The sequence below is a fragment of the Humulus lupulus genome, chromosome X (genome assembly GCF_963169125.1).
Source record: "Humulus lupulus chromosome X, drHumLupu1.1, whole genome shotgun sequence".
Classification (NCBI taxonomy): Eukaryota; Viridiplantae; Streptophyta; class Magnoliopsida; order Rosales; family Cannabaceae; genus Humulus; species Humulus lupulus.
In genome coordinates this window covers 192,249,806-192,262,880 of record NC_084802.1, presented here as the reverse complement: position 1 = coordinate 192,262,880, position 13,075 = coordinate 192,249,806, and the positions used below count along the sequence as shown (strand labels likewise).

At 33.7% G+C, this 13,075-nt stretch overlaps 2 protein-coding genes across 5 annotated transcripts; one reads left to right on the top strand and one right to left on the bottom strand.

Annotated features, from left to right (window-relative positions):
* Window positions 1-3,256: 3,256 nt before the first annotated feature.
* On the top strand, window positions 3,257-6,891 carry LOC133804936 (deSI-like protein At4g17486). Of its 2 annotated transcripts, none has more exons than XM_062243045.1 (4): window positions 3,257-3,553; window positions 4,844-5,105; window positions 5,635-5,922; window positions 6,389-6,891. In XM_062243045.1, the coding sequence occupies exons 2-4, from the start codon at window positions 4,895-4,897 to the stop codon at window positions 6,634-6,636; spliced, it is 747 nt and encodes a 248-aa protein (XP_062099029.1). In that variant the 5' UTR covers window positions 3,257-3,553; window positions 4,844-4,894; the 3' UTR covers window positions 6,637-6,891. The 2 variants fall into 2 exon arrangements, with proteins under 2 accessions (XP_062099029.1, XP_062099028.1); XM_062243044.1 differs by having other exon boundaries at window positions 3,319-3,818.
* Window positions 6,892-7,103: 212 nt separating this feature from the next.
* On the bottom strand, window positions 7,104-10,054 carry LOC133804934 (lysophospholipid acyltransferase LPEAT1). Of its 3 annotated transcripts, none has more exons than XM_062243043.1 (9): window positions 9,342-10,054; window positions 9,102-9,221; window positions 8,893-8,930; window positions 8,692-8,756; window positions 8,470-8,538; window positions 8,192-8,325; window positions 7,879-8,019; window positions 7,638-7,701; window positions 7,104-7,264 (listed from the first exon to the last, which is right to left on the bottom strand). In XM_062243043.1, the coding sequence occupies exons 1-9, from the start codon at window positions 9,870-9,872 to the stop codon at window positions 7,245-7,247; spliced, it is 1,182 nt and encodes a 393-aa protein (XP_062099027.1). In that variant the 5' UTR covers window positions 9,873-10,054; the 3' UTR covers window positions 7,104-7,244. The 3 variants fall into 3 exon arrangements, with proteins under 3 accessions (XP_062099027.1, XP_062099026.1, XP_062099025.1); XM_062243042.1 differs by having other exon boundaries at window positions 7,104-7,172; XM_062243041.1 differs by lacking the exon at window positions 7,104-7,264 and having other exon boundaries at window positions 7,360-7,701; window positions 9,342-10,053.
* Window positions 10,055-13,075: the final 3,021 nt, after the last annotated feature.

Here is a 13,075-nt window from a genome sequence, read left to right as displayed (position 1 = left end):
AAAATCAGATTATTGTTATAAATTGATACATTTACATCATATCCAATTCAATATGTAAATTGTGTATCAGTTTTATCACAAAAAATGAGTTGATACTATATTTGACTCAATATTTGCAATTGTTCTTCAAGATACAAATTAACTAAAAAAAATCAATAATTAATTTAATATTTATTGATAATATACAAAAAGTAACTTTTTTTTTTCATTTTTTATTGTAAGAGAAGTAGTTATTAATTATTAATTAATAAATTAGTGATAATATGATAAATAAAAAAAATGACATTAATTATTTTTGTCAAATTTGGCTCATGTTATTATATTTTGTGCTAAATTTGACACATATTTTAAAATATTATTGGAATTATAATTTTGCTAAAATATGCTAAATAGAGATGCTTTTAGTCCTATGAGTGAGTCGTTAACAAATGGAATTTCTTGATTATTTATAAAATTTATAAAATATTTGAATGCCATTTCTCTTTTTTTAATGATACATAAATTCCATCCTCTACCAAATATGGCAAAACCAGCTGAGTAAGAGTTTTTTTTTAAAATTTTTTATAAGAATGTGGCTTTCTTATTCAAACATAATTAATGAATATACTATATTTGTTCCATTGCTGGAATAAAGTTAACTGTGATTTTTTAATATAAAACTTTCATTGATTTGTCAATCCGATATATATTGTTGTCAAATTAACGGAATAAATTAAAACATTTTATTGAAATCCAATAGATATAAAAATAAGGGATAATAACAAATTTCTCCAACAATGTTGGACAAATTAAGGTGTTGTTTGGTAACAATTAAAAAAATTAGTTTTTTATTTAATTAATTAAAAATTTAAAAATTAAACATAAAATAATATTTGCTAACTTTATTTTTATTTTTTTAAATTTTAAACAAAATTTTGAAAATAGAAAACTTTTACTTCCAAATTTTTTTTAAATCGACTTTTAGTTTTTTTTTCTTTCTTCAAATCAGCACCTCATTATATATTGTTAAACAAAAAATAAAAATAAAAGTTTTCAAACGCATTTATTATTTTTTATTTTTAAAAACAAAAAATAGTTATCAAACATATTTTTATTTTTTTAAAATAAAAAAACAAAAATAAAAATAATTTGTATTTAAAAAATTCAAAAACAAAAATTTTATCGAACACAACCTAAATTAGACAATTAGTTTTTGAACAACCTCCTCAACTAAGTATCATTTAAATAAAATAAAAATAAAACATATTATAGGAAATAATGCTAAGTGAACTATCATTTTTAAAAATAAGCTGAAACACAAGTAGAAGTGTCATTTTTATTTTTAATTACTTCTTCTTCTCATTTATTAATCAAAGAGGTACAGTTCTCTAACAACATGATATTAACTTAGTCAATCTAATAAATTGATAGTTGAAGTTGAGTTTTCAATGTTGCCCCTCTCTCTTTTTCAAATTGAATCATGCATTAATATTACATTATTATTATTTTTTTTCCTTTTTAAAATCTAAGAAGAAGATACATGACTGCAGCTTATTTGGAATACATAGGAATGAGGAAACATTTACAGAGACAACACACGTGCATATAAAATTTCTCTGAGATAATAATTTAGCAATATCTCTCTGGTTTCATACATAGTCCAAAAAAAAAAAAAAAAAAAAAAAAGAAAAAAAGAAAAAAAAAAAGAGATCATTTGAAACCCATATCATTAAATTTTCTTCCTATAAGTCTGTTTAGTTGATTTATTTTTCAGAATTGGGTAGTTGACATTAATGGGGAACTGCACTTGTTTAGAATAAATAAATAATTAAACAAACACTTCACAGAATTTGCATGAAGGCTTTAAAAGAGATGGATTGGACAGGAAGGATGCAGCTGTATATATGTACTCCACTGTAGGTTATAGTTAGTAATAGCTGGCTTTTTTTTATTTAAAAAAAAAAGAAAAAAAATTATTGAAGGAAGGCTTTTTTTTTTTTTTATTATTATTTTATTTATTTGAAAATAAAAGAAAAAACACTTTTTGGGTACTTTAATTATAGATATCCATTGACTTCCCTCCAATTTTCTGTAATTTATTTCCCAATCATCATGTGCATTATTGATACTTTTTTCTAAAGGCAATAGAGTTTTTAGTGTTCTTTTTCATTACCAACCTGAAAATTCGTGCATAAACATGTTTTTACAGTCACTTTTATATTCTGTAATAAAAAGAGATGAAAAAAAAAACAATGATATATATAACCGTTTCAACACAATTTAATAACTGAGTGAAATGAGTTAGTTGTCTCACTTTTTTTTTTGTCTGATTGTGAACTAATAATAATAATAATAATAACAATATACCCTCCAAATCCATCCAACTATAACGAATTTAGTTAAGAAAAATGTAATTTTTGTGAAATTAAAAATGAAACATAAATTGGTTCACGACTTGAAAGTTGCTTGTTGTCTCTATCGCTATTCGCTAGTCATGACTCTCTAATCAAATGTGTCTTATTCAACTTTCATTTTCAAAATTTGAAATTTTTGTACACGTACGTAATATAAGCTAATGATGATTAGGATAACGGAAATACAAAATAACTAAAACTAATTTTACATTTCAAAAAATATAATAAATTATATTAATTCTAATACCAAAAAAAAAAGAAAGTAAAATAGTCTTAAAAAAACAAATTGACCAAAATACGATATTTAAAATTGTTTTGTTCTATTTTGTTTATTATTAAAATTTTAAAAAATTATGTTATTTAAATAAAGCACATGATAACATAATGATATTTTATCTTTATTACTATTTTATTAGGTAAATAAAAGTATCTTTTTATTCCATAATAACTAAGATGAGAAAGTAATGTTCAAATAATACCATTTTATCTAAAATTGATAATCTTGTTGACATCAACGTGGAACACGAAATGAAACCACAGAAAAGAATACTGTGTTTTTTTTTGCCTATAATAAAAAGGTTTATACAAAAAGAACTAATTTATTAATAAATTTGCTAACTGTTTCTTTAGTTTAAAAACATGGGAGAGGCCAAATACTCAAAAACAATTTTTTTAATAAAAAAAAAAGTGTTGAAATGAAACATCCAATTTTTATTTTTAATGTAGGATTATAAAAATGCTTTAATTTAAAAAAAAAAAAAATTATATCCAAATAATGATGGGAACACTAATCCAATGAGAGTAAGAACTAAACCAAGGAGGAGTATCAATTAAAAATAAAGATGAAAACTTGACTAAAAAAATGGGTTTGTTGTCTCACTTAATTCTGTTGTGAGTTAAATCAAGTGATGGGGTGCAGAATAAGCATGCTTTTTGGAAGCCCCAAAAAAGAAAGGAAAAAAAAAAAAGTAGGGGAAAAGAAGGTATGTGGTTAAGTAAAAGACAATGTGATTCTCGGGTGTAACACTATACCAGGATGCTTTGCTTACTTGAATAATACTCCTATTTGGCTCTTTACCTTACCCATTTCAGGATTCATTTTGGCATTCGTCAAAGAAAGAAAGGTTGTCTGTGATATTTTGCAGAGCTGCCAAAAAAGGGTGAGGAGGAGACAGGACCAAGAACAGGGAAACTTGGGTCTTTTCTTTTTTAACCTTCTAAATTTGGCCTATTTTTCTCTTCTTTCTTTTCTTTACGCTTGGTTTTTCTTAGTTGATGTCAAAATTCAAAACACGAGTGCATTTGAGGAGCAGCTAAGATTTTAGCTTCTGGTAGGGGCGTATTGTTTCTGCTCCTGTGATTTGTGGAAGATGGTTTTTTCTTTTCTTTTTTCCTAAGCCTTCAATAACCAGGTCCTTTGAGTTGGTAAGCTTTCTTTTAACTCTTCGAGTTTCTCTGCTGAGTTGTTTGCCCTCCATTTTTGTTTTCCTTTCTGGGTTTCTTTAATTATGTTATATGGGCATGTTTGGTTTCTGGGAAACCTTAGCTGCTCCAACAAGATTGAGAATTTTGAAGAATGGGTTGTGTTTCAAAATGTTTTTATTTTTTTATTATTTAGTCCTAAACAAGAGCAGTTCACCTTCGTAACTGAGATCGCTTGGTTTCAAAATAATGTTCTAAACTGTATGTTGCAGCAAAGGTTGCATATAGATCTCGTTTTGCTGATAAAGCTTCTATGTAGATCTGGCATAATTATTGCTCAAAGTCTCAACTTTGTGCTGATCTTATTTCTTATTCTCCCTCAAATTAGCTCATTTCACTTGTTGATCACAATGCTGACATTTTTGTTACTTAACGGGAAATTTGAAACTGCATTGTTTTTTTTTTTTGTATGTAAAAGCAATACCTGAAATTTGGTAACTGCACTAATTTTTTAGTGTTCTTTTTATTGAAGAGATTAGATCAAGTTTGAAAGTGATATCTCTTCCACTGCCCGTGTGTGATTTCTTATCATGTTCTTTCTTTTTTCTTCTTCTTTTGTTTTCATAGGAAAAAATGTGGTGAATTTCATTGTCTTAGTGATTTATTAACAATAGAAACTATCATTTTGGTCAATCGAGTATATATATATACCAATGCAGTATTCCAATTTTTAACAGTGTTGAATATGATTTTGTTTTGCCAACCCTAGTAAATTGGAATGAGGATTATTTTTTCACTATTTAAAAAATAAATATTAATTCATTTCGGTTGACTTAAATGATTTATAAGCTCTTAATCTCTCATCTGCCTATGTGAATTGCTTTTGCCTTTTAAACAAATGATTATCTTGAACGCTGTCAAATGGACATGGTTTGTAACATGCTAACAAGTCTGCAGACTTTTTAATATTAATAAATAATAATTCTTATTTCACAATCAGTGGCCATTGACAAATGCTTTATGTATAGGCTGGAGATTGGCATTGACTACCGAAATCTGGTGTTACTCTTCCAAAAACAATGAAATTTGGATTAAAGAAAGGGTGGAAATCCATCGGTCCACTTCGGTTGAGGGGGAAAACAGCCACTCGGTTCTGTCTGTTTTCAAAAACAAAGTCAGCCAATTATGGTCCAGGAAGATCACCAGTCTATCTGAATGTGTATGACTTGACTCCAATGAATGGTTATGTCTATTGGGCAGGTCTTGGTATTTTTCACTCCGGTGTCGAAGGTGAGATATAAATGCTTCTCTGATAAAATATTCCGACCTCTATGCTGTTCCAATGGAAGTTTATTGTTGTTCTTTAGGACTTGGGAGATTATGACTTTCTCTTATTTCTTGCTCAACGCTTTAAATTTCGGTTTGTGCTGGTTGCAGCATGAAGGATAAGAAAATGTCACTATCACTACGATGAGCTTAACCGTTGTTTTGACAATCAAATGACTCTTTTTTTGCTAAAACAAAAAGGGTTATTGGATTAGAAACCGGTGCATATATATTATCCCAGTAAACCTGATAGATTGTGCAAGGCATTAGGGACTCAAAACTTCTGCATTTCCAGAAAACAATTCCTGCTACTTTGTTCAGATTTTAGTTTCTGAATCAGTTTGGGTGTACATGTATTTGTGCACTCATATTTAGACATGAAGAATGGAGCAACATGTTTGTCTGAAAGTGGCTGTTCTCTGTTTTGTTTTTCTTTTTTTCTTTTCAAATAATGAAGCTGCATGTCCTAATGTTTTTACTGCATAAATTTCAGTTCATGGTGTAGAATATGCATTTGGAGCTCACGACTACCCAACTAGCGGTGTTTTTGAGGTTGAACCTCGACAATGCCCAGGATTCAAGTTCCGGAAGTCGATATTCATTGGGACTACTTGCTTGGATCCTATTCAGGTTAGGGAGTTCATGGAGCGCCAGTCTACAAGATATAATGGTGATACATATCACCTGATTGTCAAAAACTGTAACCATTTCTGCAAAGACATTTGTTACAAGCTGACCGGGAAATCGATTCCGAAATGGGTAAATCGGCTGGCGAAGATAGGTATGTTAATGTTACATTATTCCATTCCATCTTTTGCCTATTTGACATAGTAATGTAGTAGTATATCTGTATTGCAATTTCCACGGTTTTGCTTCTATAATAATTGAACCCCTGCTAGTCTTTTTTTTTGTTTTTGTTCTATAGTTGCTTACCACCTGCCCTTTTGAAATTCTTTCCGACTTAGTACTATTTTATTCGTCGTATATGCAAAAACTTCAACGAGGGAGTTATACCAATAAGCTGAGTGTGTGATGAAGTGATTAATTTAGGTGAGAATATGCACTAATTTTGTTAGAATATGTCACCACCCACTGTTGTCAAGGTTACTGTAAAACAAGTGTACACGGCATAATAGAAACACTGTAGTTTGAAATTGTGACTATTGTTTTTAGAATTTGGCAAAGGCCTTGCTTGCTCCATTTATGCAAAAGATTGCTAAAATTAACATCATTCTGATTTGTGGAAGGTTCAATATGCAACTGCATACTCCCTGAGGCTCTTAAGATTTCGGCGGTGCAACACGACCCCAATTGCGGACCATTCGACAGTGAGAAAAGGAGCCTGAGAAGTAGTGCCTTCAGTTGTTTGTCATCGATATCAATGCGGCAGAAGCAATTATCAACTTCCTCACTGTTTCTGCAGTCGCCCTTAAGAGGTTGTTTACCCCCATGGGAATTGAGAAGATCAAACAATGGTTCCTTGAAGGAAAGGTGAAAAACGAAACCACATCAAAACAAAGGTTTCTCTAGCATCGGTAGATGTTTCTTCTTTTATGATGACCAGGCTCCATAAAAAAGCCTAACACGAATGAGAACTTGTGAAGAACTTTGATCTGAAGCCAGTACTATAATGCTGTCATCATTATGATTGTTGTTCTCATGGGATTCTGGGAGTCTTATGACCGAGGTTTGTCAACTGTTTAGCTCTAGTTTTCTACTGTCATTTTTAAGAAGTGAACTTTTTCTTTTAGTCTAGTGCCATATGGCACACTTCAAGCCATCCCCTGCGAGTGTAAATCTTGTTATGAGCAGCGTTGTTCCAATATGATTGTAGCCATCTTGGGGTGTAAGCTATGATTCCATTTTAGTTTGAAAATGGGTTCCAGGTTCCAACAAGGTGACCAAGACAAGGAAGGTGTTCCCCACCCCCACCCCCACCCCCCACAAAATAACCAGTCAAAAAGTCCATAACCCTATTACATTTTCCAATTGATGTGAGCAAAAAGAATTACTGTCCTGAACAAGATTTTCCTGGTATATATATCATATTTCCAATGTCAATAGTAGAAGCATACAATGAATTTACAGACGGCGAATCCGAAATTAGCATTGGGATAACATACCTGCAGGGACACGAAAGAGATCATTCAGATTTACATATGCAAACATTCCTCCAAAAGGGTCGAAAGACATTAACTTAGAGAGAGCAGATACAATGTATTGAACGTGAGCTTCAATTATAATTTTAAAAAATTGTTCATTGGTCGTGCATTTCCATAAATAAGTTACACGTCAATAATGGCACACACACCCGACTATGCCCAGTTAAATTTAAGGGGTGGTGGTAATATAATCTCCTCATGTTGTGATTGTGCATCATGAACAATTGACCACTAAAACTAAGAAACTCAACCGCGACTACATATCATTTGGGAGCGAGGCCATCTAATTATCAATCGTCTTTCTGATGCAAAACAGTAGGCAGGCTATTATTACCATTGAGAGCAGCATGATATATTCTCTTTTCAGCCAGTCCAATATCTGACATTACCAAATTACCCTGCAAGCAAAATAGAAGCGACAATTGAAATCAAGAGAGTTAAATCACCAGCAATCTAGGGATACAAATATATAACATTACTATAAGCCATAACACATTCTTGAGAATAACATAATTCCATGTAAAATCTCTAACAAAAAAACTAGAAGTTATGGTCTCAAGCAATAAATTGCACACCTCTTTGGCCATAAACCTTCTGACGTTATCAGCAAAAAGTTTTGGATCATTCTTTTCCTGCTCATTTGGGTAGTAGATGGGTAATCGAGTCACCTCCAGGTAATTAACGAATTGACAGAGAAGCAAAATCACATGGCGGACCTGCAAATAAAGTTTAGCGAGTAAGCTTAAATCAAATGGACAAAAGTAATTATTTATGTCATATTATTGACCACACAGTATATCTATGGACGGAAGACAAAGGAACAAGGTTAATACACTGTACATTAATGAGTTTTGACCAAGTAAGATTAAATCTTCAAGAAACACATACCCCAGATATCGAGTCCCATGCAGGACTAAATCTTTGGTAAGGATATCTCAAGATCACTGGAAGAACTGGAGCTTTTGCCAGAAAAGCACCTGTCTTGAATGGGAGAAGGAAGTCTCCATTTGTTGTTGTGCCTTCTGTACTAAAACTAAGATGAGTTAAACATCAATAAAAATGACTTGAGCAAGTACAGAACACGTCAAAATGCTTTGCCGGGGCCAACAGTCGAAATGAAAATAAGTCCACTGTGGTTAATAAAAAAGGAGAGAAGAAAAAAAGACCTGGAAAAAGCATCATAAGGGGCGCAGACTCATCCTGATGAGATTGGCAGACTCTTTCAGTAACAACAGCTGCAAAAATGACAAAGGCAATAATATCTCAAACAAAGAAAGACATAATACTCAATTACTATTTTAAAGACAATAGGAAGACTAGACTGCGTTTTTTATGCGTAAGCCTTGAAATTACGTCATGATGCTAGGGATGTATAAATTTCTATGTACCTGCAACACCCTTGAAATCAGAGGACCTTGACTCCCGCTGGACAAAGACACAACCGAGGCATTTGCTGAGAGAAGAAGAAAGAGAATCACAAAAATTGAGTATCCTTTGGCACCATTCATGACAGGATATAATCAACAAAACTAGGGGAAACGAAATGCTGAAAACACTAGCTGGTAAAAGATCAACATCAGATAACTAACCTGATAAGCCCAACCAGAGGAAGCCTAGCCACTGATCTCTTCACCAAGTAAAAATCCAGGGATAGAAGTATTGAAGGGTCAGAACAGAATTGGGTCAGTAAAACATCAAAAAGTTTATACAAAGAAAATGGTGACATACAGCCCAACAAACTCTCGCCTAAGCTACCTCTTAAAACAAAATATTCTCAAGCACGGGTAACTGGACAAACCTTGGCAACAAAGCTTGGAAATGAAGAAGACATGTGATACAAGATATCCACATACGAGACATGGTTAGATATAATAGCCCCAGGCCTTTCAAGCTCTTCAGGCTGATCTTCGTTCTCATTCTGAGAAATTAAACATGTTATGAAAATAAATATAGTTGAATAGGGTGTACTCATTCTCTTCCTGATCCAGAGTGAAAGTCAACATAGATGAAGCAATATTTGTATTGAAATATGATATACCTCAGTGTTTGACTTGGGATCAGTACTGATAATCCGATAAGTCTCATTGATCCAATAAAACCCAAACACGAAAAGCATAGCCCTAGAGAGGATTCGTCCACAGCTAACGATGACGGCCCTCCTCCACCCACCCATGTGAGCGTAATCCTCTTCCTCTTCACGGTCCTCATCCCGATTCGGAGCCCAAAACAGAGTACAAATCCTACAAATCAAGTAATATACCACCAACACGGTCATCCCAGCCACCAATCGAATCGGAACCAGAGTCACCATAGCTAACCCGAGCAGAACCTTCTCTTGCAACGGCAGCTGGCCGCGTCCCATGGGTCCGTACACATCAGTGCGTACGTAGGCCGCAAATTTCTTCTCCATCTCTTCGAGGCTGTCACCGGAGACTGCGGCGGAGGAGGGTTCCGGCTTAAGAAGAGGACGGTCGTCCTTGGCGAAGGAACCATCGTCGTGGATCGACTCGGCCGTTTTGGGTTCCGGCGGCTGTGCGGCTGAACTCATGTCTTTAAGCTCGGACTCCATTTATTTATTTTATTCAGGGAAATTTTCTCTGATGAGCTCTTTCAAAGTCTAACCTGATTTATCATTTTCTTTTTTTCGAAAAATGTTTCAGATTTTCTTTTGTGTGTTTAGCTTAGATCTGCAAAAATCTGAAAAAGTGGGTATGGTCCCGGGAAGCTTGCGGAGACACGCCCAAGTGAGTAGTCGAAAATAATTTTTTTAAAAAAAATAATAATAATATTTCCTCCAATACTCGAGAGACGTGTACGGAATAAAGAAAAGTTTCCTGCGGGAGTCTCTACATGTCTACCATAGAGCTCTAACGTTAAAGCCGTCAGATCTCAACTTACAGTTAATTACACGGCTGTGTCGGCGTAGATTTTTAATCAACCAGCCGTTGGATTGAATAGATCGATGAAAGCGCTTTCTCATTCAAACACTTATCTTCTATCCGAAAGAAAAAGGGGTCTCTACTTTGCACTGTTAGGATAAAGTCAATTCTCCATGGAGATACGGGTGCAACAGATACTAGTTCAATAAATTATTATTTTTTTTTTTGTTGAAACAAACTATTTAAATTCATATTTCGGCTTACAAATAAAATAAAAAGTAGTAAGATTTATCTTATAAATATATTAAAAAATAATATATAGAAACTAATATATTGTAAATCATTTGAAAAATATATATTTTTATTAACTTTTGTAAATATTTTGATTAAAAGTATGTTTTGAAAGGTGATGCATTGCACGCCATACAAAAAAATATGACAGACCATGTTTCGCGTGTGCTACTATAGCACCCCTAGTTGCTCATTTCTATTAAATTACTAATTTTAATAATAATTTTATAGATTACATTATTTGACTGAAAATAGAGTAAATCTTTATTTAAAAATGATTGCAGCGTTTGGATCCAATGTTCAAAATAAAAGAGAATTTGATGCAGTCTTAAAAATAAATAAGTACATCCCACTGATAAATTAACATAACGAAAGACTCCAATGCACTAAGGCGTTCTATATCGTTTTCTCATTCAATAGCTCCTCGCAATATACATACATACTTATGGAAAACAGACTCAACTTACCATTCGTGCCAAACAAGTCTATATAGTGTTTACCTACAAGGGAAAAGTAAGAGGGTTAGCTAAAAACCCAGTAAGGAAGTACAAACAAGACATACAAGCATAAGCGACATATTTCATACATTCTTAACATACTTTTCTTATAGCAATCGCTATCAACACAAGTCATAATCACAAACATGATACATAAGCATAATCGTACATCATAAGATCGTAAACATAACCATGAGATCAATTGCAACATAAGCATAAACATTCAACGTAAGGTCATAAGCAACATAATCATAAGTGTACAACATAAGATCATGACTCCCCTATTGTCCAATGATCACATGTGACTCCCTTTTGGTCACTTCCATGGCACCCTTTAGGCCATTAATTTCCCTAGCACCCTTTCGGCCAGAATCTTAGGCACGTCTACCTTTAATAATGCTGCAACACTAGGTTAAGCAAACACAAACAATTCCATACATATCATCATAACTAGAGTCCAGTCAGAAACAAAACAGATTTCTAACTAACTTCCTTACCTCAGGTACAAGCAAAATAAGAGTGGGAATACTTCACAACGAGCCTAGAATAACAATCAAGCACTCATCTTAATATCATGTAAAACCACATATGAACATTTCAAGCACATCTCATGTGTGCATGGGCTATGCACACGTGGCATCTATCTCACATAAGTTGCACCACAGTCTTAACTCTAACAAGAATCCATACATTAAGTCACATTCACAAGTCTCTCATAAAGTCACAAAATGTCATTTTACTCATCAATCCTCAAAGATCTTTAAACAAGAACCTTAGACTTAATCAAATAACATATAATTATGCGTAAAAGTGCACTTGCATGTAATATGCATACGTGAGGTCATTCTCAAAATCTCACTCAAAGTTGGAATTATCATGCTTTTTATTTCATGATAATTTTATAAAAATTCAGCAAACATTTTTAAACTTCAAAATTAATTTCTAATTAGTTTCCTATTATGCTTGCTGTTATTTATCATGTTAAAATCATTCCAATAATATGCATAAAATTTATTTTAAAAGCTTATACAACTCACAATAATTCATAAACTCAATTTGACAAAGGCATAGACTTGCTTATTAACCAATAATTAGGCATTACAAAATGGGGCGGTGAGGCGGGGCGGGGCGAGGTCCCGACTCGACGGGGCATCTTTTCCCCGATAAAAACTGGGCAAAATTTGGCGCGGGCTGATGCGCCGCCCCATCTCGAAAACTTTTTTTCTTTTCTATACTCAAACCTAATATTAACAAAAGATTATTGTTGACTTGTGAAATTGGCCAACGATCGTATATATAGTATACGATACATTTTGAACGAAATAAATATAATGAACGACAAAGTACAAATATCTCAAACAAACACACAAAATTTTTATAGTGGTTCAACCCTGTTCTAATGAACAGTAATAACCTAATCCACTTAGCTTTTAGTATTGAATCACTCGATAGACAATTACACTAATGAACAAAAGTATTAACTCGTTGTTAATTTGCCTAGAGTTTCTCCCCCAAATATTCGTCAGTTCCCCTTCAATGAAGCCATGGGTCCTTTATTTATAGTACCCTGGGGCTGTTACATGATCAGTATCACTAGGATAGTGGTTTGGTACACGATTATTAGGTAGTGGAGATACGTGTCCACCTCCCCATGATTATGAGATCGTGGGTCTTCTCATTGTTTCTCTAGATCGTGGTAGACAATGCACGATTGAAATCTCTGGGAAAATGTTAAGTCTAGATTGGCATATGAGACTTAGGTGCTAGGCCTGCTGGTCCTCTAGGTGCTAGGTCTGTGATTTTCTGGGTACTAGGCCTGTTGATCTTCTGGGTGCTAGGCTTGTTGATCTCAGTCTGAACGAGCGTAAGTTTTACCCATTTTCGGGAGTGTAGGCCGACCACCCTATGGAGGATAGGGTGGGTCGAGTACCTGAGAGGTTCTTGGGCATGTTGGGCCGACCACCCCTAGGGGTTGGGGTCAGGTCGACCACCCCTAGGGGTTGGGGTCAGGTCGACCACCCCTAGGGGTTGGGGTCAAGTCGACCACCCCTAGGGGCTAGGGCCAGGCTGACCATTTAGGCCTGGCCAACTTCCCTATAGGTCCT

What these genes read in the sequence shown, in the direction of transcription:
- LOC133804936 (XM_062243045.1), top strand. Translation starts at nt 4,895, where the DNA reads ATGAAATTTGGATTAAAGAAAGGGTGGAAATCCATCGGTCCACTTCGG. An exon ending in TTTTCACTCCGGTGTCGAAG is followed by an intron (nt 5,106 to 5,634) that starts GTGAGATATAAA and finishes CATAAATTTCAG; the next exon opens with TTCATGGTGTAGAATATGCA. An exon ending in AAATCGGCTGGCGAAGATAG is followed by an intron (nt 5,923 to 6,388) that starts GTATGTTAATGT and finishes GATTTGTGGAAG; the next exon opens with GTTCAATATGCAACTGCATA.
- LOC133804934 (XM_062243041.1), bottom strand. Translation starts at nt 9,872, where the DNA reads ATGGAGTCCGAGCTTAAAGACATGAGTTCAGCCGCACAGCCGCCGGAA. An exon ending in TGATTTCAAGGGTGTTGCAG is followed by an intron (nt 8,539 to 8,691) that starts GTACATAGAAAT and finishes TCATTTTTGCAG; the next exon opens with CTGTTGTTACTGAAAGAGTC. An exon ending in CCTTATGATGCTTTTTCCAG is followed by an intron (nt 8,326 to 8,469) that starts GTCTTTTTTTCT and finishes GTTTTAGTACAG; the next exon opens with AAGGCACAACAACAAATGGA.